Source organism: Mugil cephalus, chromosome 2 (assembly GCF_022458985.1).
Source record: "Mugil cephalus isolate CIBA_MC_2020 chromosome 2, CIBA_Mcephalus_1.1, whole genome shotgun sequence".
Classification (NCBI taxonomy): Eukaryota; Metazoa; Chordata; class Actinopteri; order Mugiliformes; family Mugilidae; genus Mugil; species Mugil cephalus.
This window is the reverse complement of record NC_061771.1, coordinates 8,698,624-8,721,850: the sequence shown is the minus strand read 5'-3', so window position 1 is coordinate 8,721,850 and position 23,227 is coordinate 8,698,624. Positions and strand designations below refer to the sequence as shown.

The window sequence follows — 23,227 nt, the reverse complement described above, 5'->3', positions numbered from 1 at the left end:
GCCATCCACTGTGTGATGGAGACTGGTGCAGAGCCTGACAGAGCACCCTGTTAGAGAATATCTGAGCCTGCACTAGTGAGGAGACCTGAAGGCGGAGTTGAGGTGGTGGTGGACGCTGTTGTGACGTCACAAATTAGTGTCTTGAGTCTTTGAAGCTCAGTGTTATAACACCTTTCGTTGCCATTGGCATTGCCTGACTCTGCATGATTGGATAATTAAAAATCAGTGGCACTCATACAAGCGGGTGATTCTTAGACAGACAGACACCCACCTGTACGCCCCCCACCTGTCCATCAGAGCAATGACGTCCTTGATTAAGCACAACTTCAAGCCTTGATACAAGTGAGTATACCTGTATTCAGTGTCACAGTCTGCCACTCTTGCATTAGATTAAAATTTCCTTTATATGTGCAAGAACTTCATAAGAAATGCCTTTGTCTTTGTTTACTTTTCTCACTGTTTACTGTTTGCAGCAGAGCTGGCAATAACTTGTACAGCTATGATGTGGCTGTATGAAGGGAAATGTTTGGTTTTCACTGGCAATAAGTTATTAAAACCCAAACAGTCCCTGCTGCTTATTTCTGAAGAAGGAAAATGACCTTTTAGTCACTGATAACCAGGTACCAGTAACCTGATCATCTTTAAACAGTTATTTTTGGATCAGAGTTGGAGATGACAAAGTTAAAGTTAGCCGAAATCTTATTGTGGTTGTTACGCCCTTCTAAACTTCCACTGGCTGTGCAAGTGTCTTTGGTCTGTGCTTAATCACCTTAACCAGCCACACCTGAGAAGACTGAATAAAGGTCCTTGCTGAAGAGTAGGATCACTTTTCGGCTGCAGGAGCTCACCATGTCTCACTTGCTATCTTTTTGATGAGATAAACCTTTATTTTTGTAACTCCATCATGTGTTTTCACTTTATGTTGCAGCTCTCAGGCCAGGTCGTTACTGTGGTTTCTTATTGCAAAGGCTGACTATGCAATGGAATAACCCTAACCCTGAGGCAAGATGGGTTCGTTTGATAGGTTTGCACCATGGATGGTCTCATTTTTTTTGAGTTGAGAAGAACATTTTCTGATTTTGTGTGGACACCACATGGACATTACACTCAACAACTATTCCGAACTTTAATAGCTGTTAGCCATATTTAGCATTTAAGAGTAAGCTGAAATGGGCAGCAGTGACATAAAATGAATGTAATATATGTGCATGTTAACAATAAAAACATACATTTGAATTAAACATATTGTTAGGCACTTGAATTTTCTCAGTCGTCTTTTTCAGAAAATATGAACATCACAGGAATGCACTATATGACAAAGAGCAACAAGTGTTCAACATTCTGGGACTCATAGAGCTAACCTTCACACAGTATGTATTTACATGTATTTAGCCAGCTGTGACTTAAATCATTGAAGAACTTGTCATTCATGTTGACGTGCAATAATATTCATCCCACAGTTGTTGTTGTAATGTAATGTAATGTTGTAATGTAAACTTTTTTTATATACCAACTGGATAACATTTGACCAAGGCGCTCCCTCCCTGGGTTGTTGCTGGTTTCAGTTCAACGTGAGCAGCAGGGCCTGTGAGGTAATAAGAGAAAGCCGATTTTCACTGCTAGGTCTGTGGTGTCAGCCCCAGGCCATACCTGGCCTTTGTGAAATAGATTTCTGTGGACAGAGATCGTCTTTTGGAGGAACGGTCATGACGAATTTGTCTGTTCCTGCTTGTTTGTTGTGTGAGGACTGACTGCAGCCCTCTGTTCACAGCAGTAAAGGCACTGGCTCTGGTCAGCGGACATTTCAGCCTTTTCTTAACGTGTGAGCATATGCGCATTCACAAGATACACATAGCCTCAGCTGAAAGCTTATGGTCATGGATATTACTTGAATTATTGAAGGGCTGGTCAGTGACCACTGCATAATAATAAGCTTTAATTAAGAGGCCAATAAAATCATTCATTTAAAAATAAGACAAAAACTAAATGGAATAAAACAAATACAATGCACACAGGTAATTCCTGTCCGACAGCTCTTGTTTTTGTGTCTTTTTTTTCTGTATTTTGCCGTCTAAATTAAGACAAATAATGCACTCTCTAAGTGTGTCAATTTATTATCAGTCAAGCAACTATATATCAAAACCCTGTATTTAAGGATCTGCTCAGCACCTTCACTCCTTTCTTCTTGCTCTACTATTTTTATCTGCATCAGTGCTTTTGAAAAGTCCAGGATCATGATAGAGCTCTAATTATTGTTATTTATCCCTCTCCTACACTCAAAATGACAGGTCTGGAGTGTCCTTGCTTCTAAAAAACAAGATGTTGTTTAGCTCCATTCTTCCTTTATCCACTCCACCATCATCCATCCAACTTCCAGCTGATCTGTATTGTCCCTCTTCTTTCCTCTCCCCTCTGTACGCAAAGCAATACCCCCAGGAAATAAATCTGTAAGTGAGGGTTTGCTTTGAAAATTAGCATCTCTTATTGAATCAAATGAAGCATGGACTCAGGGAGGAAGGAAAAGGTCAGCAGACTGAGAACATTTAATGAATATTGAATCCGCCGCTTTCTCTTTCTTTCACAAACACACAAACGCACACACATGCACACACAGACAGCAGATGTTCCCATCAAATTCCCTCATGTCGCGGAAGCATGTCTGTAAATAGTGTATATATACATAATAGCAGCAACAATAACATCTGTACAGATGTGCCCTATGTAATTTTCCCCAGTGGTTTTGAAGGTTTGGGCTGAAACTGGGGTTGCTCTAATTCAATTTCTGGCATTTTTACAGTACAATAGACTTTTTGAGGATTATTTGAACATTTTCCAGACCAAGGGAACTGCCTCTAATGTGTAGAAAGTATTACCTGTCACCACCTAAGGACTACAATAAGCTCTATCGCAATTAGCAGCTAAAGAGTTAAATGTATTCTACAGGAACCATTCAAGACAAGGAGGAGAGAGTATTGGACTTCCATCCATCTGGTGAACAGAGACACAAATCCAAATGAACGCATTGTGTTGTTCTGTATCTGCTACATGTGTGGCTAAACTGTTTGCTAACCCATTATCTTTATTAACTTTAAAGCTAATAATATGTCAGTGTCTTCTCTGTACTAGCACTACCAAGTCTTTCTTGAGATGCCAGATGATCGAACCACCTTAATGCAAAGGAGAGGAGGCTCCACTCTGAGCCGTTGGTCTTAAAGCTCATGAATGTGGGTGAGGGTTCGGAGCATAGATACACCAGTAAATTGAAAGCTTTGCCTTGTGGCTCAGCTTTATTAACATAAAGGGCCTGCATTAGTGCCGATGCCAAACCAAATTCCCTGTCCATCTCTCTCTCCCATATTATGTTGTGCTGACTCATACATACAGACTTTTATGACTGTAAAACAGACACAGGGACATTAGATCACCTGCTGAATGAACCAAAGAATTATTTTGCTTCTGGATCGCACTGTGCAGCCCGATGTACATGTGCATTATTCCTTTACTGGCCCTGTCTGCGGGTTCCTGCTTGGTAAAAAGACTTTACATTTCAGAGTGAATATATGTATGTGAACATAAGATTTGCCTCTCTAACCTCGGGGAAGTTTTTTGAGATATGACACTAAAGTGGATTAAAAAATTATTACAAAAAAAAAAAAAAAAAATCTCTCAGATGTGTCCTGTCAACATTTATATTTTATAAAAATTTTGTTCTTTAGGGGTTGCAAAGGATTTGACACGACTGGTCACCTCCTCCTTTGAGTGCGTGAACTGAGTGATTTCCTTAAGCTTCAGTGAAGGTGACCAAACAGTGGGAGGACACATTACTGGCAAGACTGCACATGATATTAGACATGCTATTAGTAGCATATAAACCATATCCATTTCCTATTAAAAATGCATCACCTTCCCTTGCCAGTAAGTTTTGAAATAGAAACCATATAGCATAACGAATATCCAATTCTGATGAGCAAAATTACTTTCAGCGGTTGTTTAAAAGGTCTCTAAATACCATTTGAAAGAACACCCTAATTAACCCCTGATCCTGTTCGTAATGAAACAAACTTGCAGAACATTTTATAACGCAGAGCATTTCCTGTATGTTTCTCCCTTCACTGAGCATGTCAGTGTGTAGGTCTTCAAAGCTGCCATTATCATTTCCAGACAAAAACACTCAATTTCATGCCGACATTTGTGGCTGACAAATGTGCCACTGATGTCAGAATTTGAAAGTCACCGCTGACATACTTTAAAAAGACAGAACGTCATTCTGTAATGATCAAAGTGAGGACGGCTTGTGGAATCAGCTCAATATGGCCACAAGGAAACATTCTGCAAAAGGAGATGTTCCTCTATTTCTAAACAATGGTCTAAAATTAGCACTTGTATTTTCATTATTCTTTTTATACATCTTGCAGTGCATAAATAGAAACAGGCGGGATGAGGAACACAGTGCTTCCAAAGCAACAACAAACAGCAAGCAGGCGGGAATGTATCAAGTGCAAATATGTGGAAAAACAAAAGTAAAAGCTCACAAATAAACAAAAACAAACAAATAAATATGAATGCGCGTCACATATAATATACAAAAAACTTTTTTAGACACGTGTTTTTCTATTGCACTTCTCACTTCACTTTCCTTCTGCTGCAATTCCAGTGTTGATCTAAACCAAGCTACACAACCCAGCGTGTCTATGTTTTTAGAGAATATGAGAAACTGTCTTTGTAAACATCTGGTTTGAGTAAGGCGGCAGTAGCTCAGAAGGTACAACGGCCATCCAATAACCCGCTCTGTCCGTTGTGTCCTTGGGCAAGACACTTAACCCAGCAGTGTGAACTTCACTGGTGTTTGATTGCGAGTGGAGGTGGTCGGAGGGGCCGTGGGCGAGAATTGGCAGCCACGTTTCCATCAGCCTGCCCCAAGGCAGCTGTGACTATACCGAGGTAGTTTACCACCTCTGTGCCAGCAAATGATGCATTTAAAGCGCTATATGAAGCTAATGCATTGTTAAATATAATTAAACATAAAAGGCAGTGTGAAATGACTTCTCCTCCCATAGCGTGTCAGTGAACACAGTATATCTGCAGTCATTAATTATACATTAAACTGTATAAGTTTTTGCTCAAACTACCTTTGCCAACAAGCAAACTGCTATTTTTTTATTTTTGTGACTTTGTGCTGAAAAGATCCCTGGCTCAGTTAAAATAGTTACAAGATTTATAACTGTTTAAAGTTTTATTAGCAAGGAGCTAATTCCAGCTGAGCCAGACTCCAGGGTAATGTGATGTCTGCTCTCGTTGTTCCCTGCAGTTAAATTAGCGCAAGTAATAAGATAATCGAAGACTGTTTATTGCAATCACTTGGGCCTTAATGACTCTGTTTGTTCAGTGGTCAGTGATTGAATGTATCCTTTATTTCATTATGACTTTCTCCCGACACCCACAGGACAACAAGACGTGCTGAGCAAACACCTGTTGTCTCAGGATCTTGCTTTCTGTCTTTATTTTTTTGATCTTTTTCTCTGTCCCCTGTGTGTTAATGCTGCCACGCCCCACCTGAGCTGTTTTCTCCCTTTCTTGAAAGCCAAAGGGAAACAAAATAGAAAGGCTTATAAATTGATTAATTATTTTATCATCTGGAATCTCACACAAACGTTTTAGCATGTATAAAAAAGATACTGATAGCTGCACGGTTTCATGACAAAATCTCAGAGTCTTTGTCAAGGAGGTGTTGACCTTTCAGCTAGCCGGCTGTTTTTAAAAGAAGACACACATTCATTAACTTTGGCAGATCTCTGGTGCATGCTGATGCTTGTTAGTGCCAACACCTGATATGCAGAGATCCAGTAAAAAGAAATGAAATATGGGAGAGAAACAGGGGTGTTATACTGACTTGGAAAGATCAGGACAGTTTGAAACTAATCCAGGTAATAGTGCCTTACATATGCAGATGAACACTGCCTGAGGTAAGTGATGAAGGGCTGAACAGTTTATAGAGATATTATAAAAAACATATCTTCAAAAGGCTCAAGTCCTAAAAGGATTGGACAGAATGATAGTTAGTATTCACTGACCTTCTGCCTGTTGGGTTTAAAGATTGGGTTTTAATATTAAGGTACTTGAAAACATCGTGAAATGACCAGGAGGCCTTTACATTGTATCCCCTTTGCGTCCAAAATAGTTGTGATTCAGAATGGACAGAATGTGTCACATGTGTCCTCTGAGGTTGTCCTGTGGTGTCTGGCAACACAATGTTGTTAGTGGGGGGTCTTTGTCTCTGTGGCTCATCCCACACATACATACATACCATCCGTATGGGTTCATCTAAACACGTCAGGACACAAACCACTAATTTATATTTGTTTACATTACATTTGGGTTATATTTGAGGTCACAGTTGTTTTTTATGAATAGGAGTTTTTATTAGAATTTTCCTCTCAGGTAAAAACGGAAACACTTTTGTGATTGATGTTATATTTCTGATTTAAAACCACACAGAAAGATAATGTGATTTGTTTTGGTCTTTTGTTGAGTGATTGTGAGTTGCTGGTCGGTGCTCTCCACAAGTCCATTATTCATTTTCTCTCTTGCTTTCACTTGAGTTCAGTTTCAGCTGAATGTGATTTATTGACAATGAGGCTCTAAACTTATTTTCTCAAGGCGAGGGAGTATAATATAGTGTGTCTGTCTGCCCATTCGCTGGTCCGTCAGATTTTCTCTATTCTTTCTTCCATTTTAATATAGTTTAACTGAATTGTGTTCGGTTATTCTGTATTGGAATGAATGCCGCATAAACAGTTTTGCCAAGGAGACCAGTTCTCTGCATCACAAATACCAGGCTTTTGTGAACCAAGCTCATTCTATCTCCAGATCTCATTAGGCTGTCTTGAATATGCAGTGTCTACATATTCCATCCGTGCCATGGTTTTTGTTGTGTTTGCATTTCTCTGACTCCTTTATAGTGCAGGTGAGGTTATGTGTCAGATTTTTCTGACATCTTTACAAAAATGTATGGTGCAGTGTAAAAACATCCAGTAAAATGAAAATGTATATATAAATAATAATGCAGTGGAAAAGTCAAATGCAATTAATAATACTGTATGAATTTGCTCTAGGTCTTAAAACCTTATTAGTTATAAATACATCATTTGAAATTTAACAAAATATTGACTAGCTTGGTTTGGATGCTCATAAATAATAAAATAATGAAGCAGGAAAAAAAAAAACAGGATATAGATTAAATGTACATTCTGAGGTTTATTTTAAAGTAATAATAATAATAATTGGGTATGTATGTGGCGGCACAGTTGCCTCACAGCAAGAAGGTCTGGGTTTGAATCCAACTGGATGTTTTCCCTGTGTCTTAATGGGTTCTCTCCGGGTAGTCATATAAATTCAGATTTATATTATACAGCCTACAGGCTTACTACTGGGAATAATTAAAGCTTTAATTCAGATGTTATGATTTTTTATATATATATGATTAATAACATAGATTTCACTCAATATGAAACAATTTTTGAGGGAGTTGATTTGCATATTCTAATAATGAATCTATGAAATTCCCTCTAAATGTCTTTATCATAACTGTAAACCAGTCCATCCTACCATAGACATATATATGCATCGTACTGTATGTGGGCAGCATCCAGCCTGTAAACGCGTGGAGACTTTCTATTTGCTCACAGGTTTTGCAGCTTGGTTGCTAGGTAACCGAGCAGCGCGGCATTTCAGGATTTGTATTCAAACGAAAGTCGTACCCCGTTCACTAGTAACGGAAAGGCCTCGGAGCTAAACTACATGTCCCAGAATGCACGTCTTCAGGAAGTATCCGCCCTCTTTTGAGCATATGACTTGTGATACTCAAACGTGCCAAAACAACAGCTCGTTTCCACTGTTGTCCGGCTCTTCTTTTTAGCTAGCTTCTGTTGGTTGTTGCGTGTAGTACATTTTAAAATGAGGCTGCAGTGTTTATTCGCGGCTCTGTGCCTCGGCGTGGGTGTAATGGCTGGGAAATATTCTCGAGATGTGAATGAGCCCAAGCCGAGCGGCAGTGATGGGCAGACGACGGAGTTCAGGATAGCTAAGCTGAACCAGGTTTGGGAGAAAGCTAAAAGGGTACGTATGTGACAGAAAGTGTGATTTAAAGATGTGCAGAGATACAGCAGAGATTGTTTAGGTTACATCCTTGAACAGTGAAGAAACACCTACGTATTTGATTAAAGAGCCGCCCACACACACAGGCGCACAGTATAAAAGTGTCAGGTGTGCGGATTTTATTTGGAGATTGGAGATTTACAACAAAGAAAGTGAACCAAGCTTCTCACCAGGTGTTAGTTTGATAAACGTGTGTGTTAAGATGTGATTGTGATGATGGTGCTGTTGCTGTTAACTACCCCCTCAGCTGCCCCCACTTTAAGGAGGGATGACATTGAGGTCAAGCACTGACTTTGTCAGTCTGATAAATCTCCAATGTTCGGAGGGATCAAGTGTGAGTGTAGAAAGAACATTTACTTTAGTACCATGCACAGGTACGTTGCCAATTAGGGGGGTAGTTATCATGGACTCCGAGACCATGAAAGAAGTTGGAGACAATCACCTCCAGAGTTAAGACACTTGCAGTTACATGTTACAGGTTACGATGATTGAACCTTAATTCTATACCTTACAGACTATTTGATTTTAAAACTCGACATAGCTCAATAACATGGGTTATATTCAGGCTTCAACCTTCGACTTTGTATGTATAGGGTCGCCAGTGACCATTACAGCAACAGCATAATTAAACTATAGCTAACATGCCGTGCTTTGCTATGTTATTGCCATGTTATCTATTCTGTCTGTTCACATATTCATTTGTTAGTTTGTACCATATGTAAGTTAAAACTACAGAAAATACTCACAGTTTCAGTGTCTCATGTAGTATGAAAAAAAAATGGATTTGGGCTTAATTTTAATGGGCATCAGTAGACAATTTATTAAAATACATGTTACTTTATTCCATGCTATATATGTCCCATACAAGCAACAACAGAGCAACCAACAGCATGTGCAACATGAGATCATAGTAATAACTCATTTCTGGCCACTCTTCAACCTGATCTTAATGGTTGTGTACAACACTTAAAGCCCATCTAAGGACACTACATATTCTTCCCTGACTGAAGACTTCCAACCTTGTTCTGTCTAACAAAAACAATGGTATGTGCTCATTTTGGTTTGATAGATGCAGCTGTCTCCGGTCCGACAGGCCGAGCTGCACAGTGACCTTAAGATTCAGGAGAAAGACGAGCTGCAGTGGAAAAAAGCGAAGGTGGAGGGGCTGGATGAAAACGGGGAAAAAGAGGCCCAACTCAGACGCAACTTCAACGGTGAGACACACTCTGAAAACTGGTGCAGGCAAGAATAGTTTGAATCGTGTCCTCCTTCCATCCTGAGCCTCTTTGCCCTGAATATTTAGTCAGTGACCTTGGCAAATACCATACTGTGCTGGTGCTTTTATGATTCTGGAAAGTAATTATGCTTTAAATGTTATCAGTACGTGGTATTATTCCTAAATACCAAAAGGGAACGAACACCAGGTGTATCTAAACCTAAAATATTGAAGAATTTTCTAAAATCCCTTTTGTTAGGCTAAATTAATCGTTGGGTAAGCTGAATAAATTATAAAAGTTCTGACTCTTAACTTTAAAGTGATCAGAGTCTGTACTGGCACTGGCAGTAAGAGACAGATGGAAGCGTCTCCCTTATGAATGCAGGATTTCATAAAAGACTAAGAAAAAAAAAAAAGATCTCAAATCTTTTATTTTGTAACCGAAGGTTCGGAGAGGAACCTTCTGTTTGATTAAAGGTTAAGAAAATGCTAATTCTCTGTAAACACAGTGTGAGGGACTGTCAGAGGTCGAGAATAGTTAATTACAGAATAAATGTGTATACTTGACTACAAATAATGTCGATCATCCATAGATAAAATATATTAAATAGATGAAATGCTTTTCTTTCGCTCTATCTTCAAAATGCAGCTGTTTCTCAAAGACATGGTTAAATGCACATATTCATTTATATGCTGTGTTGATGTATGTATTGTATTTAGCAAGTGAAAGCTCCGTAAAGATCATTGACTTCATTCAGGACTCAATCATCTCAAATTTTTTTACTCCTTATTGATACTCTACCACTGACTCACATGACTGTAGCAACGTGTTCAAAAGAGTGTATCCAGTTACTGCTTGAAAGTATTTCTACAGATTTTCACACAAGTCCTGAAAGTTAGCAAAGAGAGCAGTGGCAGTGTCCACTCTGACCTCCTCCCTCCTTAGTACTGGAGGAACATTCCTGCTCTAGACACAGAAGATGAGCCTTTCCATGCTCCTTTGAAGGACCTCAAGTAATCTTTTCCCAATGGACCGTGTTCTCCTCTCCATAGCGCTTCTTCCTGATGCGCTCGGTTTAACATGCCAGGAGTCAAAACAACTTGCTTGTAGTAAATTAGTTGACCTGGGACCAGAGGCTTCTTTTATTGTTTACACTTTTTGTACATCACTTAGGTCAAGAGTCGGGCTGAAAACATACATTTTTAAAATTCTACAAGTTCAGCAGTACCACAGAGACCGTCTGTCTGCAGCTTCTTGTTTATGAGGATTTTCAACTAGCCCTCTGTATGTGGCAAGACTCCTAATGAAGGATCAGTGGTTAATCAGTGACACTGATGGCTACAACAATGCTGAGGTGGCGCTGAATAAGCTGCTGCAATAACAGTTTACTGGAGCAGAATAATGAGAGTAGAGCGTCTTCAGAGCAAGAGTCCAACTTCAAGTGCTTCCTTTTCAATTTCACAGACCTTTTACAACAAGAATCACGTGAGCTCTTCTCTGTTTACCTTGTTTGTGCGTCCCGCTGAGTAAGGTGTTCTGTTAAGTGGGAGCCCTTCTTCCTCACTTTCATCTTTAAATATCACACTTTTAACTTTATCACATTTATTTTTTAGCAGCGGTATGATGAAAAGTACCTCTGTATCACCGACTGTGCGCTTCTTAATGTCACAGAAAAAGTGAAATTAGTTTGCTCCGAAACTCTAAACACTTTTTTTTTTTTTTTTGGCCTTTATTAGCGATGTTATTCCAACATCCTGCACGAGTCGAGGTTTGCAAACCTCCATAAATCCAAGTCAGATGTGCTACCGCCCAACAGGTTAATGGGGAGGACCTGTAATTAAGCTCACAGGATGCACATTGACTCAATTTAAAGTGCTTTATCTTTACTTGGCAAGTCCCTTATGTGAACAAATTAGTCTGTTGCTGGGAAAAAAAAAAATCAGTACAAAAGCAATATAGTTTTTTTTATTCTTGATCATTAATTGTTATAATTAAAAGAAACAAACAGACTTAGAATGTGGACCTGTAGTGCAATTAGTTTTATTTATTTATTTAGACATTAAGCTAATTTAGACTCACTAGATGAAAACAGTCTCATTCATGTATAAACATGAGTGCTAATCATAATTAACTGTGCTCTTCTCATTAGTGACATCCTATTAGTTGACCACTTGTGTATTGAGGGTTGAAAGATTATGGGTGCTCATCAGGGGATTCACATGTTTAAAATGCTGCTAGTTTATTTTTTACATGTGAATTTATATGAATATATTATGATCCACCGCAGCGTTTGTTTGAAGTCTTGCGATTGTGTTACGCAGTGATTCTGGCCAAGTATGGGATGGATGGGAAAAGAGACACACGGACCCTGGAGAGCAACTCGCTGAAAGACCACGACATCAAAGAGGGAGACATATTTGATGACCCGAGACTGGACAAACTCTGGAACAAGGTTTGTGCGCAATGACACACAAAGTACTGAAATGTGGTGCTTTGATTTCATGTCGTTATATTTGCAGCATCTTTGTGGGATTTGTGCATCCCACCACGGCTGTTAGATCAAATAAGGACACGAACCTCAAAAAGAACAAAAAACAAGATCAGGCGCACTGAACATTTTACAAGGTCAAAGGCTTTTCAGGTTATGGCTACACGGTTCCAGCAGTAGTCTGTGATTGCGGCTCTCATGTTGCGCCTTTGTGTGAACAAGAAACATTTTCAAAAAGAAATGTGTTGTCTGACTATAAATATATCCGCTGCTACATGCATAACAGACTGTATGTACCCAGAACTTTTTGTCCAAGGTTGGAGGGACTCTGTGTGTCTCCTCCGTCTGGACCACGGGTCTGACTTAAGAACAGGAGTGAAAATCAACTCTTATAGCTTCAGTGACGGGGAGTAGTTGGGTAAAAACTATTTTAGACTCTGTAGATCAAATTATAACAAAGTCCCAAACTATTTAACCACCAGTCAGTCTCAAATCTACAAGTTTTCGTCGACATGATCATCAATTGTGTTTGTAAATGAGCAATCTCCAGGGATTGGTTTTAACGTTATCTTTTCGAGTGGGGTTTAAACGTGTCTTCACAAATCATTTAAAAGCAGTCACTAAACGTCTGCTTTTAATGCAGTCTCACACAAAGAAACGCCTCCCTAGGGTGACATATACGTACATGCCTCTTTATTCCGTCTAGAGCGGTGCTTGAATGGTGAACGTCTTGTGTTATTAGAGTTCTCTCAGATAGATTTTCAGGTGTGTATGTCATAGACATTGCCCTGATTGATCTTGCCTCCTCCTTCTCATACATCTGAACAAGCAGCTCCTGTATCAAGCATTGATCCTGTAGATTTTCGGATTACCAGCCTTTGAGACTGTCTCTTCATTATGTCCACTGGCTCTTCCTCCACCAGGCCAAGACCTCTGGGAAGTTCTCCAATGAGGAGCTGCTGAGCTTGAAGAGGGAGTTCCAGCACCACAAGGACAAGACCCACGAGTACAACATCCTCGTGGACACTGTCAGCAGGACTGAAGGTGAGCTAAATGAATTACTGTCTTTGCTCTGCTGCCAGGCAGAGTTTAGTTTTATTGGTATTATCTACGACCAGGTTTACAAGCCTTAAGCCCTGTTCTCCACTGTGCTGCTGTGCCCTGTTGTTTGTGTACTCTAGTGCACAGTGCACACGCATCTCCTCTCAGCTCTGCCCAGCTCTGTTCATGATGTCTACTACTTTTTTTATACAACCACAGTTTTAAGTCTAATACCACGTTTGTTCTTAACCCCAAACCAAAAAAATTAAATATAAATAAAACAAAATATTATTGTCTGAGTATTAATAACCTGTTTATATCATTTAGCTTCGAGGGCAGATTTCAAAGCTAAGTAATAGTCGAGAAGAACATTCAGTTCTGCATCTCAGTGTTTCATAGTGCGGGGGTCCAACTCTTTGTTCAGTCTTGTGGTCATGTACGTAGGTAGCAGGTATTAGACGGCATATGTTGCCACCCACTGCTCTCTGCTCTATCAGTGCTTGTCATACCGCATCACGCTGTGAGTTTTAAGCAGAGCTGACAGGCCCCACTGTGTTCCAGATAGACACGGGGAGGACAGGCACGTCTCCTTCCGATGTGACTGATACTTTGCAGCTGTTTCTTGCCAGAACTTTTCCCCAAGCGCTCCACAGCACTATGTTTCTGCCAAATAAGCCAGGGGTACTTTTCTGCCTGTCTGATGCGTTTAGATATTGAGCCAGTCACATTCTGCCCTGTGGGGAATCTCTGTGCACCTTCACACCACCGCCACCACCTCTGTCCATCCTGTCTGGGTTCTCCTGTTTTTGTTTTTTTGTTTTTTTTCTCTCGCTCTCTTTTGATCCGAACGTCAACCCTGACGCCTTTGTCTGATTTTTGCCTCCTCACCTCTGAGTTTCAGACAGACGGCAATCTCATAACCGCTCCGTGGTGTTACCCATTACGATAAAGCTCATAGGATGCTCAAGGTTCTTAGAGAAATAAATCAGATATATGGAGACCTAACCAGTTATAAGAAATGTCATAAAACCCTTACAGGTTATTTTATGGCTGCCACTCATTATAAAAGGCTGCATTTCTTTTCTCTTTTATTGTTTTGACACCCTTCATTTTGCTTTCTGTATTTTTCACTCTTCATAATTTCTTTTGTCTTCTCGCTTTTCTCTTTTCATCTCCTCTGCCCCCCCACTCCCTCCCTCCCGTTCTATTCATCTCCCGTCCTTTCCATCCCTCCGACTGCTCCTCTCAACAGAAATACACAAGAACGTGATCTCTCCCCTAGAGGGTGATGCCAAGGAGCATGTTCTGCAACAGAAGCACACAGAGCTGAAGCTGAAGATGAGGGACCTCAACCAGGGCTTCGAGCGCCTCCGTAAGCTCAGCCACGAAGGCTTCACTGAAGACAGTGGTGAGAGAACAGAAACACACCCTTAGCTTGTTCACGTTTGCATCTCACTCTCAGTCTGAGTTTCTTTCATCGGCTCTATTACTGGGAGTTGAATTAATAACAACACAGCCCTGTCATAGGTGGTGAGTAGGGGTGGGTATTGGCAAGGACTTCACGATATGATATGATACGATTCGATACGTATCACAATACTTGAGTCACGATACGATACATTATTGCAATAATATGATATTGCGATATATTGCAATATCATAATATCGCAATAATGTATCTTTTTCTATTATTATTATTATTGTATTGGAAGAAAAAGTATTGCGATATATTGCCATATCGATGGGTCCATGTCAGTGCTTTTAGTTTTCAATTGAATATGTCTCAGATATGGAAAGAAGTGTTTCAGCATCAAGGATATAAACCAGTTTGTCCTTGTCCAGATTATATTTCTGTAGGGTCATGTTCGACTGCTTTTCTGCTTACGGCAGAGTTTCTTCGAGGGCTCAGTGGGAGTCTATTGCGGAGTTTAGATGAAGGCGATGCACCCTCTGCTGATTCCTTTCGTTCCTTTCATGCACTCAGCCACTTGTTCTCATCCACCCTCACTTTCTGCCTCCTCTTCCCCAAAACTGTCTTAATCTCCTTCTCGCTTTTCTCTCCACCTTGTTTTGAGCAGAAGTGTGCGACGGTGCCTGAAGCCGTAATATGAATGCCAGCAGTTTTGGTCTTTGATATTTTGTGTGTGTATAAAAACTGATTGGCTTTTTTTTTGTTGCGATGGTATCACATGAAATATCTGCTGTGACAGCTCCTCCTCAGAGCTCCATCCCTCTTAAGCATTGTTGTGGCTCCAAACACCCTTTATCTCTTCATCTTCCCCTCTATCTGTTCTCGCTGTGTAGAGTTTCGGGAACCTCGCGTGATTGAACTGTGGGAGGCTGCCAAGAGAGCCAACCTCAGCACAGACGAGCTGGACTCTCTCAAGGTAGCGTTTACATCCCTTGAGACATTGTATTGGACTTACACTTTTTGTCTTTTGTCTAACTTTCAGAGTGCAAACGCTCAGAAACTTTTTAATGAAGTGCTCCTTTGGTAACTTAGGTATTAACAGTTTTTTTCCCTGTGTACTTAGTGGTTAAGAACCACTTGAATGGTGAGCCATGAAACAGAGAGTGCAACTTATTACGATCACATTTTATGCATTACACATTTAAAATTCACAAGTGTTCCACTCTCCTATATCTCATTGTGCTCCTTTCACCCTTTGTCCTATGCACAGATGAATGCAGTGAACAACTCATTTTCTTTTTTCTTTTTTTTTTCCCCAAAGCTATTTGGCTCCGCAGTGAGATTTATTACAAGGGAACCTACAGCTAGAATTCCTGCCGGTGCTATTTCCTCTCAAGTCGACCCTTGTATATCAGCTCCTCTGTGTAGCTTTCCATGTAATTTAATTTGAACCTAACATACACCCCCTCTGTGTTTGCTGCCCTCCTTTTTTCTTGTTCATTTAGGAGGAACTGCATCACTTTGAGACCAAAGTGGAGAAGCACAGCCATTACCAGGAGCAACTGGAGCTGTCTCATCAGAAGCTGCAACACGTAGAAGCTTTAGGAGACAAAGAGCACATCAAGAGGAACCAGGAAAAATACAACTCGCTGTCAGAGAAAACCAGGGAGATGGGCTACAAGGTAAGTAGGGCTGAAAGGGTTCTTTTACAGCGGAGGTAATGGCTGAGTACTAGACTTCTTTAGAAACAAATATAATAAGGCAGTGCCATTCATAGAACAAAATGCTCTCTTAGTCCCGGTGGTTTTAGGTAACAAAACAAAAGCTGTTGGCAACAGTTCAAGAACACTGAAAGGAATTATTCTGATGAATCCTTTTAACGCAGACATGTCTGTGAAAAACGTCGGTCATCCAGGTCATGGTATTAAAAACACAGCTAAAAGAAAAACAACTGGACTTGTTGGGTTTTCTCAGAAGATGTCCCTCCACTCATCTAAGTAGCTTCCTCAGTTATATACCTGCTCTATGTTAATATTAATACAAGCACAGATCATTTAAGGTGACTCTTTTGCATAATTTGATCTGGGAAAACCTTATACGAGTTTGTGAACCTTTCATTTCTAACATTGGCTTTGATACAGCTGGTAACTGGACATTTGATTGAACCATTTTTAAGTAAATTCTAATTAATACACGTGTGGACTTGTAGTCTTCTACGGTCAAAGATAGGATACAGTGATCAACAGACATAGTTACAATATCAGACAATTGTATGTAACAAGTCAAAACCAACTAAATCATTAATGAAACCATACAACTAGGATCATTTGTGTAAGGAGGAGCATGTTCGGTTGGTAAGATGCATTTGCCACAGATCTGCCATTGTCCTGCAGTTAACACATGTGCCTCTTGTTGTTTGATTTCAGATGAAGAAACACTTGCAGGACTTGTACAACAAGATCTCTCGTCAGGGACTCGCGCACAATGAGCTCTGAGTGGTTGGGATGACCATCGTGGCGTCAGTAAAGGCCAAATGAACTGAAGTAGATTACTGTACCGAAACACACAACATATCCATTCCCTTTCAACTACTATAGAGGACGAAATCAGTGTCTTCCATGAAAGATTTTTTACTTTTCTAGTGAGCAAATTAAAGAATTGTTGGTTGTTTGTACATAGTATGTGTTTGACATGCACCAGTTACCGGACCGCCATAGAGATTGATTAGTTTAGTGTGGTATGCAGTAGCAATTTTATTTGTACAACTAATGACAGGCAGGTGTAGACGAAAAATCTAGTTGTAGTACAAGAAAACTGAAAATGTGGCTTTGCTCATTTGCTTTTGGTTTATTGAGGAGGAGTGGAGGAGTGGAGGGATGGAGGACAGTAGTTGACTCACTATTGACCGTTGGCAGTTTGTCCACATCAGTCTGTCATTAGCTGTGCCAATAATAACTACTGCCTCACTGACTGATACCACCGTAGTAACTCACATCTCGGTAATGTTACTTCAACTGTCTGATCTATTAATATGTAATGAAGAGGAAGCACTGAAAGCCAATGACCTGAAAATGAAACGGCAACCTTTTAATATTCAGTAGGGTAGGGTACAGGTTCCAACGACATACTGTACATACAGTCACCTTTTAAAAATATAGTTTTGTGTAATTCATTCTACCTTGGCTTAAATAAAAGCAGCTAATATTTACAAGTCCTGTAGAGGAAGGCAGTCACCTGCAGGGAAGTTAATAGACGACTCATCCTCATGTCGTTGTTTATCTCCTCATCTCCTCAGAGACACCGGGGGGGTGGGCAAAACCATAAAAATACATTTGCATCAAACGTTGGACAATTTGTCCTGATAATATCAAGAGGGAGGTGAGAACTGGAAGCACACACTGTGCTTTTTCCATTCATCAGTGCCCTGCCTTCTCACAGACCAGACGCTGAGGCATCGATTGTTGTGATGAATAATGTCACTTGCTGGCTGATCATTAAGTCACGTCCTGCTCAAGCCACACTGGCCGGGATTAATGTCATCTGCACCCGGGGTATCACTCTACACTGCTTGTTTTAATCGAATGCTTTTCTGCTCTCATGTAGACTGAGGTAGCCAGGCAAGGTGGGGCTCTTAATAGTGGACTGTGTGTCACTGAGATGTCGTTCTGAGATCATGTTCTGCACCAGCCCTAAACATTGGCACATTTGGGAAAGAAAGCTGAGAATAAATATGCCCAAAATAAATGTGAAAGACATTCCAGCCCATTACATTAGAACAGCTGTTTATAAATCTCCTTTCTACCTACATTTGTTTGATGCTATTCTCTTATAATTAAGGCCTCGAGTCATCCTCAGAGAACATTCCTCAGACTCCAACAGATATAAATAAGTGCCATGCAAACAAACTAGTAACATTTCCGGGGTAAATGTCATCCAGACGCTAAATGTTAACATATGAACAAGCACATGAAAAAAAAATACACTTAAACAGCTGCAAAAGAGGCCGCCCAGACATCTTTCCTTCTTCTCAGTCTTAGTGGAATGGATTGCTTGCAGGAATTTCTGTTCGCTGGCTACAATGACTGGTGTGATGACGGACAGCGTTTTAGCTTATTCAGAGATGTGGAGAGAGTCTGCAGTGAAAACTGTTCTGAAGTGTCGTGGAGCTGCGGTCAGTTGTGTGGCCCTCGCCGCCTGCTCTCCAGCTGAGTCAGTCTGTCCTCCCGGCCCTGAACGTGCTCCGCCCCCACTCTCTGAGCTGTTTCCATGGCAGTCATGTCGAGCTGGGCGTACCTGATGGAGCCCTCTTCTGGACGGGAAATAGATGGTAAAGGTGGAGATGAGACACGTCATCTGTACATCGCTGACAAACGTTTAAACAAGGTCAAATTAACTGTCAAGAAGCATCGTGAACCTGTGTCAATAAACCCTACACTGGTTGGTCTTTCGTTGGTGGCTGTAAAATATTCATCTGGTTCAAAATCGTTTAGAATAATTCCACGAATAATTGTGTTTTTTTGTTTTATTACAGTTGAACTGTTATTGGGATTATGTCACTGTATTAAATTACACATTTTAACAGTCCAAATGTGTGTGATTATGTGATATAAATCAAGCTCTAAACTAGCACGAGTTCATTGTTTGTCTCTGTTCATTACGTGTACTCATCTGCCTGTGCTCCTCAAAGGCAATAGAGAGAAAGATGTGGATTCACTTTGCATATTTAGTGTCTCCTCTTTCTTTTGGTTTGAGGGTGCTACATCTGTAAGAACCAGTACATAGCTAACAGTAAACCAATCACCCTGCTAGTAACCAGTAAATCAGGAGGGAAAACAGATGTTTTAGGGGGAAAAAAGCAGATGGGAGGCACTTAATTGATCTGTTAAACGCGTTCATGAATCTTAAGCATTACGCGCCGCTCTGTAATGCTGTACATGCTAATAATGCCCAACGGTAGTTGGATGCAGAATGTAGAGGCATGCCCACAGACTCCACATGACACATAGTAAAACATGCACTTAAGGATGGAGTGGATGTATGACGGCCATTCAAGACAACGTGTTCTTACTGGGTCTGCAGAGCTGTAAAGTGTTACCTCTCACAGCGCTGCGTGGACTGGAGACCGGAGTTGAGCCGGGGCCCTTCATGTCGAGCTGTGTGTAGAGCGGCTCTCTCGGTTTAGCCATGAGCAGGCTAGTGGGGATGTTCACATAATTAACAGTGCTGTCACCGTGACGCCCGGCGTCCAGGAGCGAGGACGGAGGAGCTTTGTGGGAAGACTGGAACACACCTGAAGAGTAAAATTCCAAAAGGAACGAAACTCAATGGGTTGTTGTCATTCCCTCATTCACATTAGTCAAGTAGTCCTCTTACCACAAGCTGACGTTGGCCTCTGCATCATCAGCGCAACAGGGAGAGGTGGAGGGGCAGAGGGAGGCATGGAAGGCAACGACCTCCTCAGCTTCCAGTCAGCATCTCCACTCAGTCTCCACCCTTCTCTCACACAGAGAGGAAGGTCTGACAACAAACATTTAGAGCGTTAGTATTTCACTACTGACACAGTTGAGATATTTGGAAATATTTTTACATAATACTCCATTGCCAGAAAGAAAAGTATTTCAATTAAAAAAGTCTAAGGCTGATGAAAGTCATTTGATTGATAATATTGATGCACCAACGTGTAAATGCACTAGGCAGACAAGACTGCAACTTTACCTATCAAACAAATGAAACACACTGACTAAAAAAACACGCAGTGTTTCTACTGAAATACAGTGGAATAGGAAAAATAAAGTCTTAAAGTACATGAATAAAACTGTCCTTAATGTAGGACCTCTGAATTCAGGACAAGCAAACAAAACAAGCTCACATTCATTCATACACACACCTTGTGGATCCGCAGAAGGAGATGTGGAGTTGCCAGTCTAGAAAATGAAAGAGACAATTGAATTTGGTTAAAACATTTACAAGATAATGGGGCGTTAAGTTTCTTCTGATTTCCCACGACTCCCTTGTGTCAGTTGCTATTAAAACGTAGCCTTTATCCATGGTAGGTATGTTAGAGTGAGTCTGTTTTACACTTAAATCCTTCTCAAACCTGAAAATAGTCTTAATTGAATATGTATCTCAACCTATTTTTTTATTGATGTTTACTGAAACACTATATATGGTACTGTAAATGAAGATGCATACATTTAAGATTTCTTTTCCACTGAACAAAACTGCACTTTTAGAATTAGCATCTGTTTAGGATGTTACAGGGGCAGCTCACGATCTCCAGAAAAGCACAACATTTTGTTACTTTATGTCCATTTAGTTGCTAGGTGTTGTGTTTCATTTGTGCAGAAGTGGCCACATGGTTAGCAGGGCTTTTTTGCTTGGTGTACACCAGCCCCCTTTAAAAAAAAAAAAAAAGGACTCTCAAATCCTTTTCTCTTGAAAGAGGAAAGAGTGTATTGGCTCTCTGCTCAAGTGTCATACGTCTTCCTTTATTGTTGCGCACTTTGAGGCCTCCTGGTCTGAACGAGCTGAAACGGACGGATTCAATCTCACCTGAGTGGAGCGTCTGTTCCTCGCTGACCTCCACTGCTCTGGTGTAATGTAGCTGTCTAAACCGTGACTGCACTGGGTGAAGGGACAAGAGGAGTTGTTATCAATGTAAGGTTAATTGTTTTTTAGTGCAGCATTGAGTAGCGCTGCTGACTCAAATTAAACTCGCAACATTTCAATCAAAGGCAAAGTGTAACATAGAGAGGGCAGATGGAGCAGCCACGGACAGAGAAGCCTTAGAATAAATTGATAAGATATGGACGAGGGGAAGTGTGAGGGCATGGGATGAATGGCTAAGGGTGCTGAAGAGGTGAGGGGACAGAGCTGAAATCGTTAGAGGTGACAGACAGTGCAGTGGCCGGCACAGACATGAGGAACCTCTGACAGCGTGTCCCAATTTACTATTTCCTCCTCCCCCCAACAAACATAACACAGACGCCTGGGCTTTCAGATGTATTATCTGTCCCGCAGTTTGCCTCAACCGACACAGTGCTACTTTTGGATTCAGGCCTAGTTTCATTACCGAACACAAAGGCTGAGTAGTTTTAATGAAACGCTAACACTTGAGGAATGACAAATAAAGAAACCCCATTTGTGTTTCAATAGGATTCACCTCTCTGAGGGTTTCTGTCAGTTTCATCACTACTCATTAACTCTCTCAATCCCCTCTGGCTCCCCCTGTCTCTCTCTCTCTCTCTCTCCGGCATACACATGCTCTATAATGAACAGACACACTCCTACACAAGCTGTCAGAAATCACAAGACATGCTGTTTCCTCTTCTGTTCTGATGATAATTTACCCACTTCAAGGGGGAAGCGCTTTTCACGACCCATCAGAAAATTAATGTGGAAAATACAATGTGGAAAAGTCTCTTCTGAGAGTTCTTCAAACAAAGAGTATCAAAGGGAAAACAACACCGACTCGAGACGGACCTACACACCTGATCTTTTTTTTTAATTCTTTTTAAAAAAAAATTTTATCCCTTTATTTATTTTTTCTGTACTGGGGGTTCAGCGGGTGGTACTGCCACCTGGCAGTGAGAAGGGCCTGACTTTGGTTCACAGTCACTTGTGCTCGGTGTTCGAATGTTCTCACCATGTTCCCTCACCCTGTGGCTTTCAGACCAAAGACGACCAAAGTCACCTGGACCACAGACTAACCTGGCCGTATGGAAGAGACTGGTGAAGCATGCTGTGGCTGCAAAAGGCGTCACACTGCAGCAGATAATGAACTTCTGATGCAATTTTTTTTTTTCCAACTAAAGGTTTAGTTCTTTGTCCTGTGGCACGTGGGCATGTTGTTTAAGATGCTGGGTAGGGTATCCATCAGACAAAGTGTTACCTGCAGGTATCACTTCATGCTGCATTTCAGTTACCGTGCCAAAACCCTGCTGAGCACTTTGGCCGGCCTCCTAATGATCGTCTAAAGCACAGACTATTGTAAATCACAATTACAAAGCAGGCATCAGGGTGAGTCATTAGTTAAATAGCAAGTAGCGCTGGGTGTGTGTAGAGGTCAGATAATTGCTGTGTGAACTTCTGGAGCGTCCGTCGCAAACACTGCAGAATTATTAAGTAGGGCTGGGACACAGAGGCCACTGACGGAAAGATGCTGACATCAACATCTCTGGCTGTATCATGCATTAATATTTCCAGTGCAAATTTAATATGTGATCCTGTTCATTTACCCACAATCTATGAAGTATGTAATACCTGCAGGTACTATTGTAGATATGTACATTTTCTATATGTTTTCTAACAGATACTGAGAAAATATAATATATATATATAGAAAATATATGTCCATAGTCCATATGGGGAATGTACAGAAAATGTACATATTTACAGTAATTTTCTATGTTTGTGGAACTAGACTTGAACTACATGTGTTGTCTTTATTCCACAAAATGTGTGCATTTGTGAGGTTGTTAGTTTAACGAGTCGAAATGAGGTTACAGCGCACATTTTAAGTCTGTGTGTGTGTATGTATGTGCGGATTGTGGTCATGCTTCAAATGTTTTCAGTAGTTTCTCCAAAAAGTGCCAGTAGGTTTGGTCTTTCAGGAAATGACATTATCAACTTTGACTACATGAGATTACTACTGATTTATATCTGTAACACTTTAGCATCCATTGTCGCCGTTTCATTTAAATATTTATACTGTACCCAAGAGTGCGGATAACCACGGACCCTCAGTTGAAGCAGATCCCTCATTTCGCAATCCAGGTGGTGCTTTTCTTTGCTAAGCGAGGCCAAAAACAGACTTCTGGGACTTGCTCCAGGATATTAAAACTTTCCAGCAGTGTCTCACTGATGCATCTCGAATCCAATGGCCATAAATATTTCTGACAGCATGTGCCAACTTCT

At 40.7% G+C, this 23,227-nt stretch overlaps 2 protein-coding genes across 5 annotated transcripts in view; one reads left to right on the top strand and one right to left on the bottom strand.

Annotated features, from left to right (window-relative positions):
* Positions 1-7,839: 7,839 nt before the first annotated feature.
* On the top strand, positions 7,840-18,943 carry lrpap1 (low density lipoprotein receptor-related protein associated protein 1). Its single transcript, XM_047578446.1, has 8 exons — positions 7,840-8,115; positions 9,224-9,368; positions 11,693-11,823; positions 12,783-12,903; positions 14,153-14,308; positions 15,205-15,287; positions 15,817-15,993; positions 16,738-18,943. The coding sequence occupies exons 1-8, from the start codon at positions 7,954-7,956 to the stop codon at positions 16,804-16,806; spliced, it is 1,044 nt and encodes a 347-aa protein (XP_047434402.1). The 5' UTR covers positions 7,840-7,953; the 3' UTR covers positions 16,807-18,943.
* The window catches only part of LOC125004088 (protein Dok-7-like), an 18,605-nt gene continuing 12,750 nt past the window's right edge, over positions 17,373-23,227 (bottom strand). For 2 of the 4 annotated variants that reach the window (XM_047578442.1, XM_047578443.1), the window contains exons 9-13: positions 20,864-20,935; positions 20,199-20,235; positions 19,685-19,828; positions 19,380-19,601; positions 17,373-18,620 (exon numbers count right to left, since the gene is read on the bottom strand). In XM_047578442.1, coding sequence (XP_047434398.1) covers positions 18,484-18,620; positions 19,380-19,601; positions 19,685-19,828; positions 20,199-20,235; positions 20,864-20,935 — 612 coding nt within the window. In that variant the 3' untranslated portion in view covers positions 17,373-18,483. The remainder of the gene's footprint in view (positions 18,621-19,379; positions 19,602-19,684; positions 19,829-20,198; positions 20,236-20,863; positions 20,936-23,227) is intronic. The other 2 variants (XM_047578444.1, XM_047578445.1) reach the window with 2 other exon arrangements.

What these genes read in the sequence shown, in the direction of transcription:
- lrpap1 (XM_047578446.1), top strand. Translation starts at nt 7,954, where the DNA reads ATGAGGCTGCAGTGTTTATTCGCGGCTCTGTGCCTCGGCGTGGGTGTA. An exon ending in CACTGTCAGCAGGACTGAAG is followed by an intron (nt 12,904 to 14,152) that starts GTGAGCTAAATG and finishes TCCTCTCAACAG; the next exon opens with AAATACACAAGAACGTGATC. An exon ending in CCAGGGAGATGGGCTACAAG is followed by an intron (nt 15,994 to 16,737) that starts GTAAGTAGGGCT and finishes GTTTGATTTCAG; the next exon opens with ATGAAGAAACACTTGCAGGA.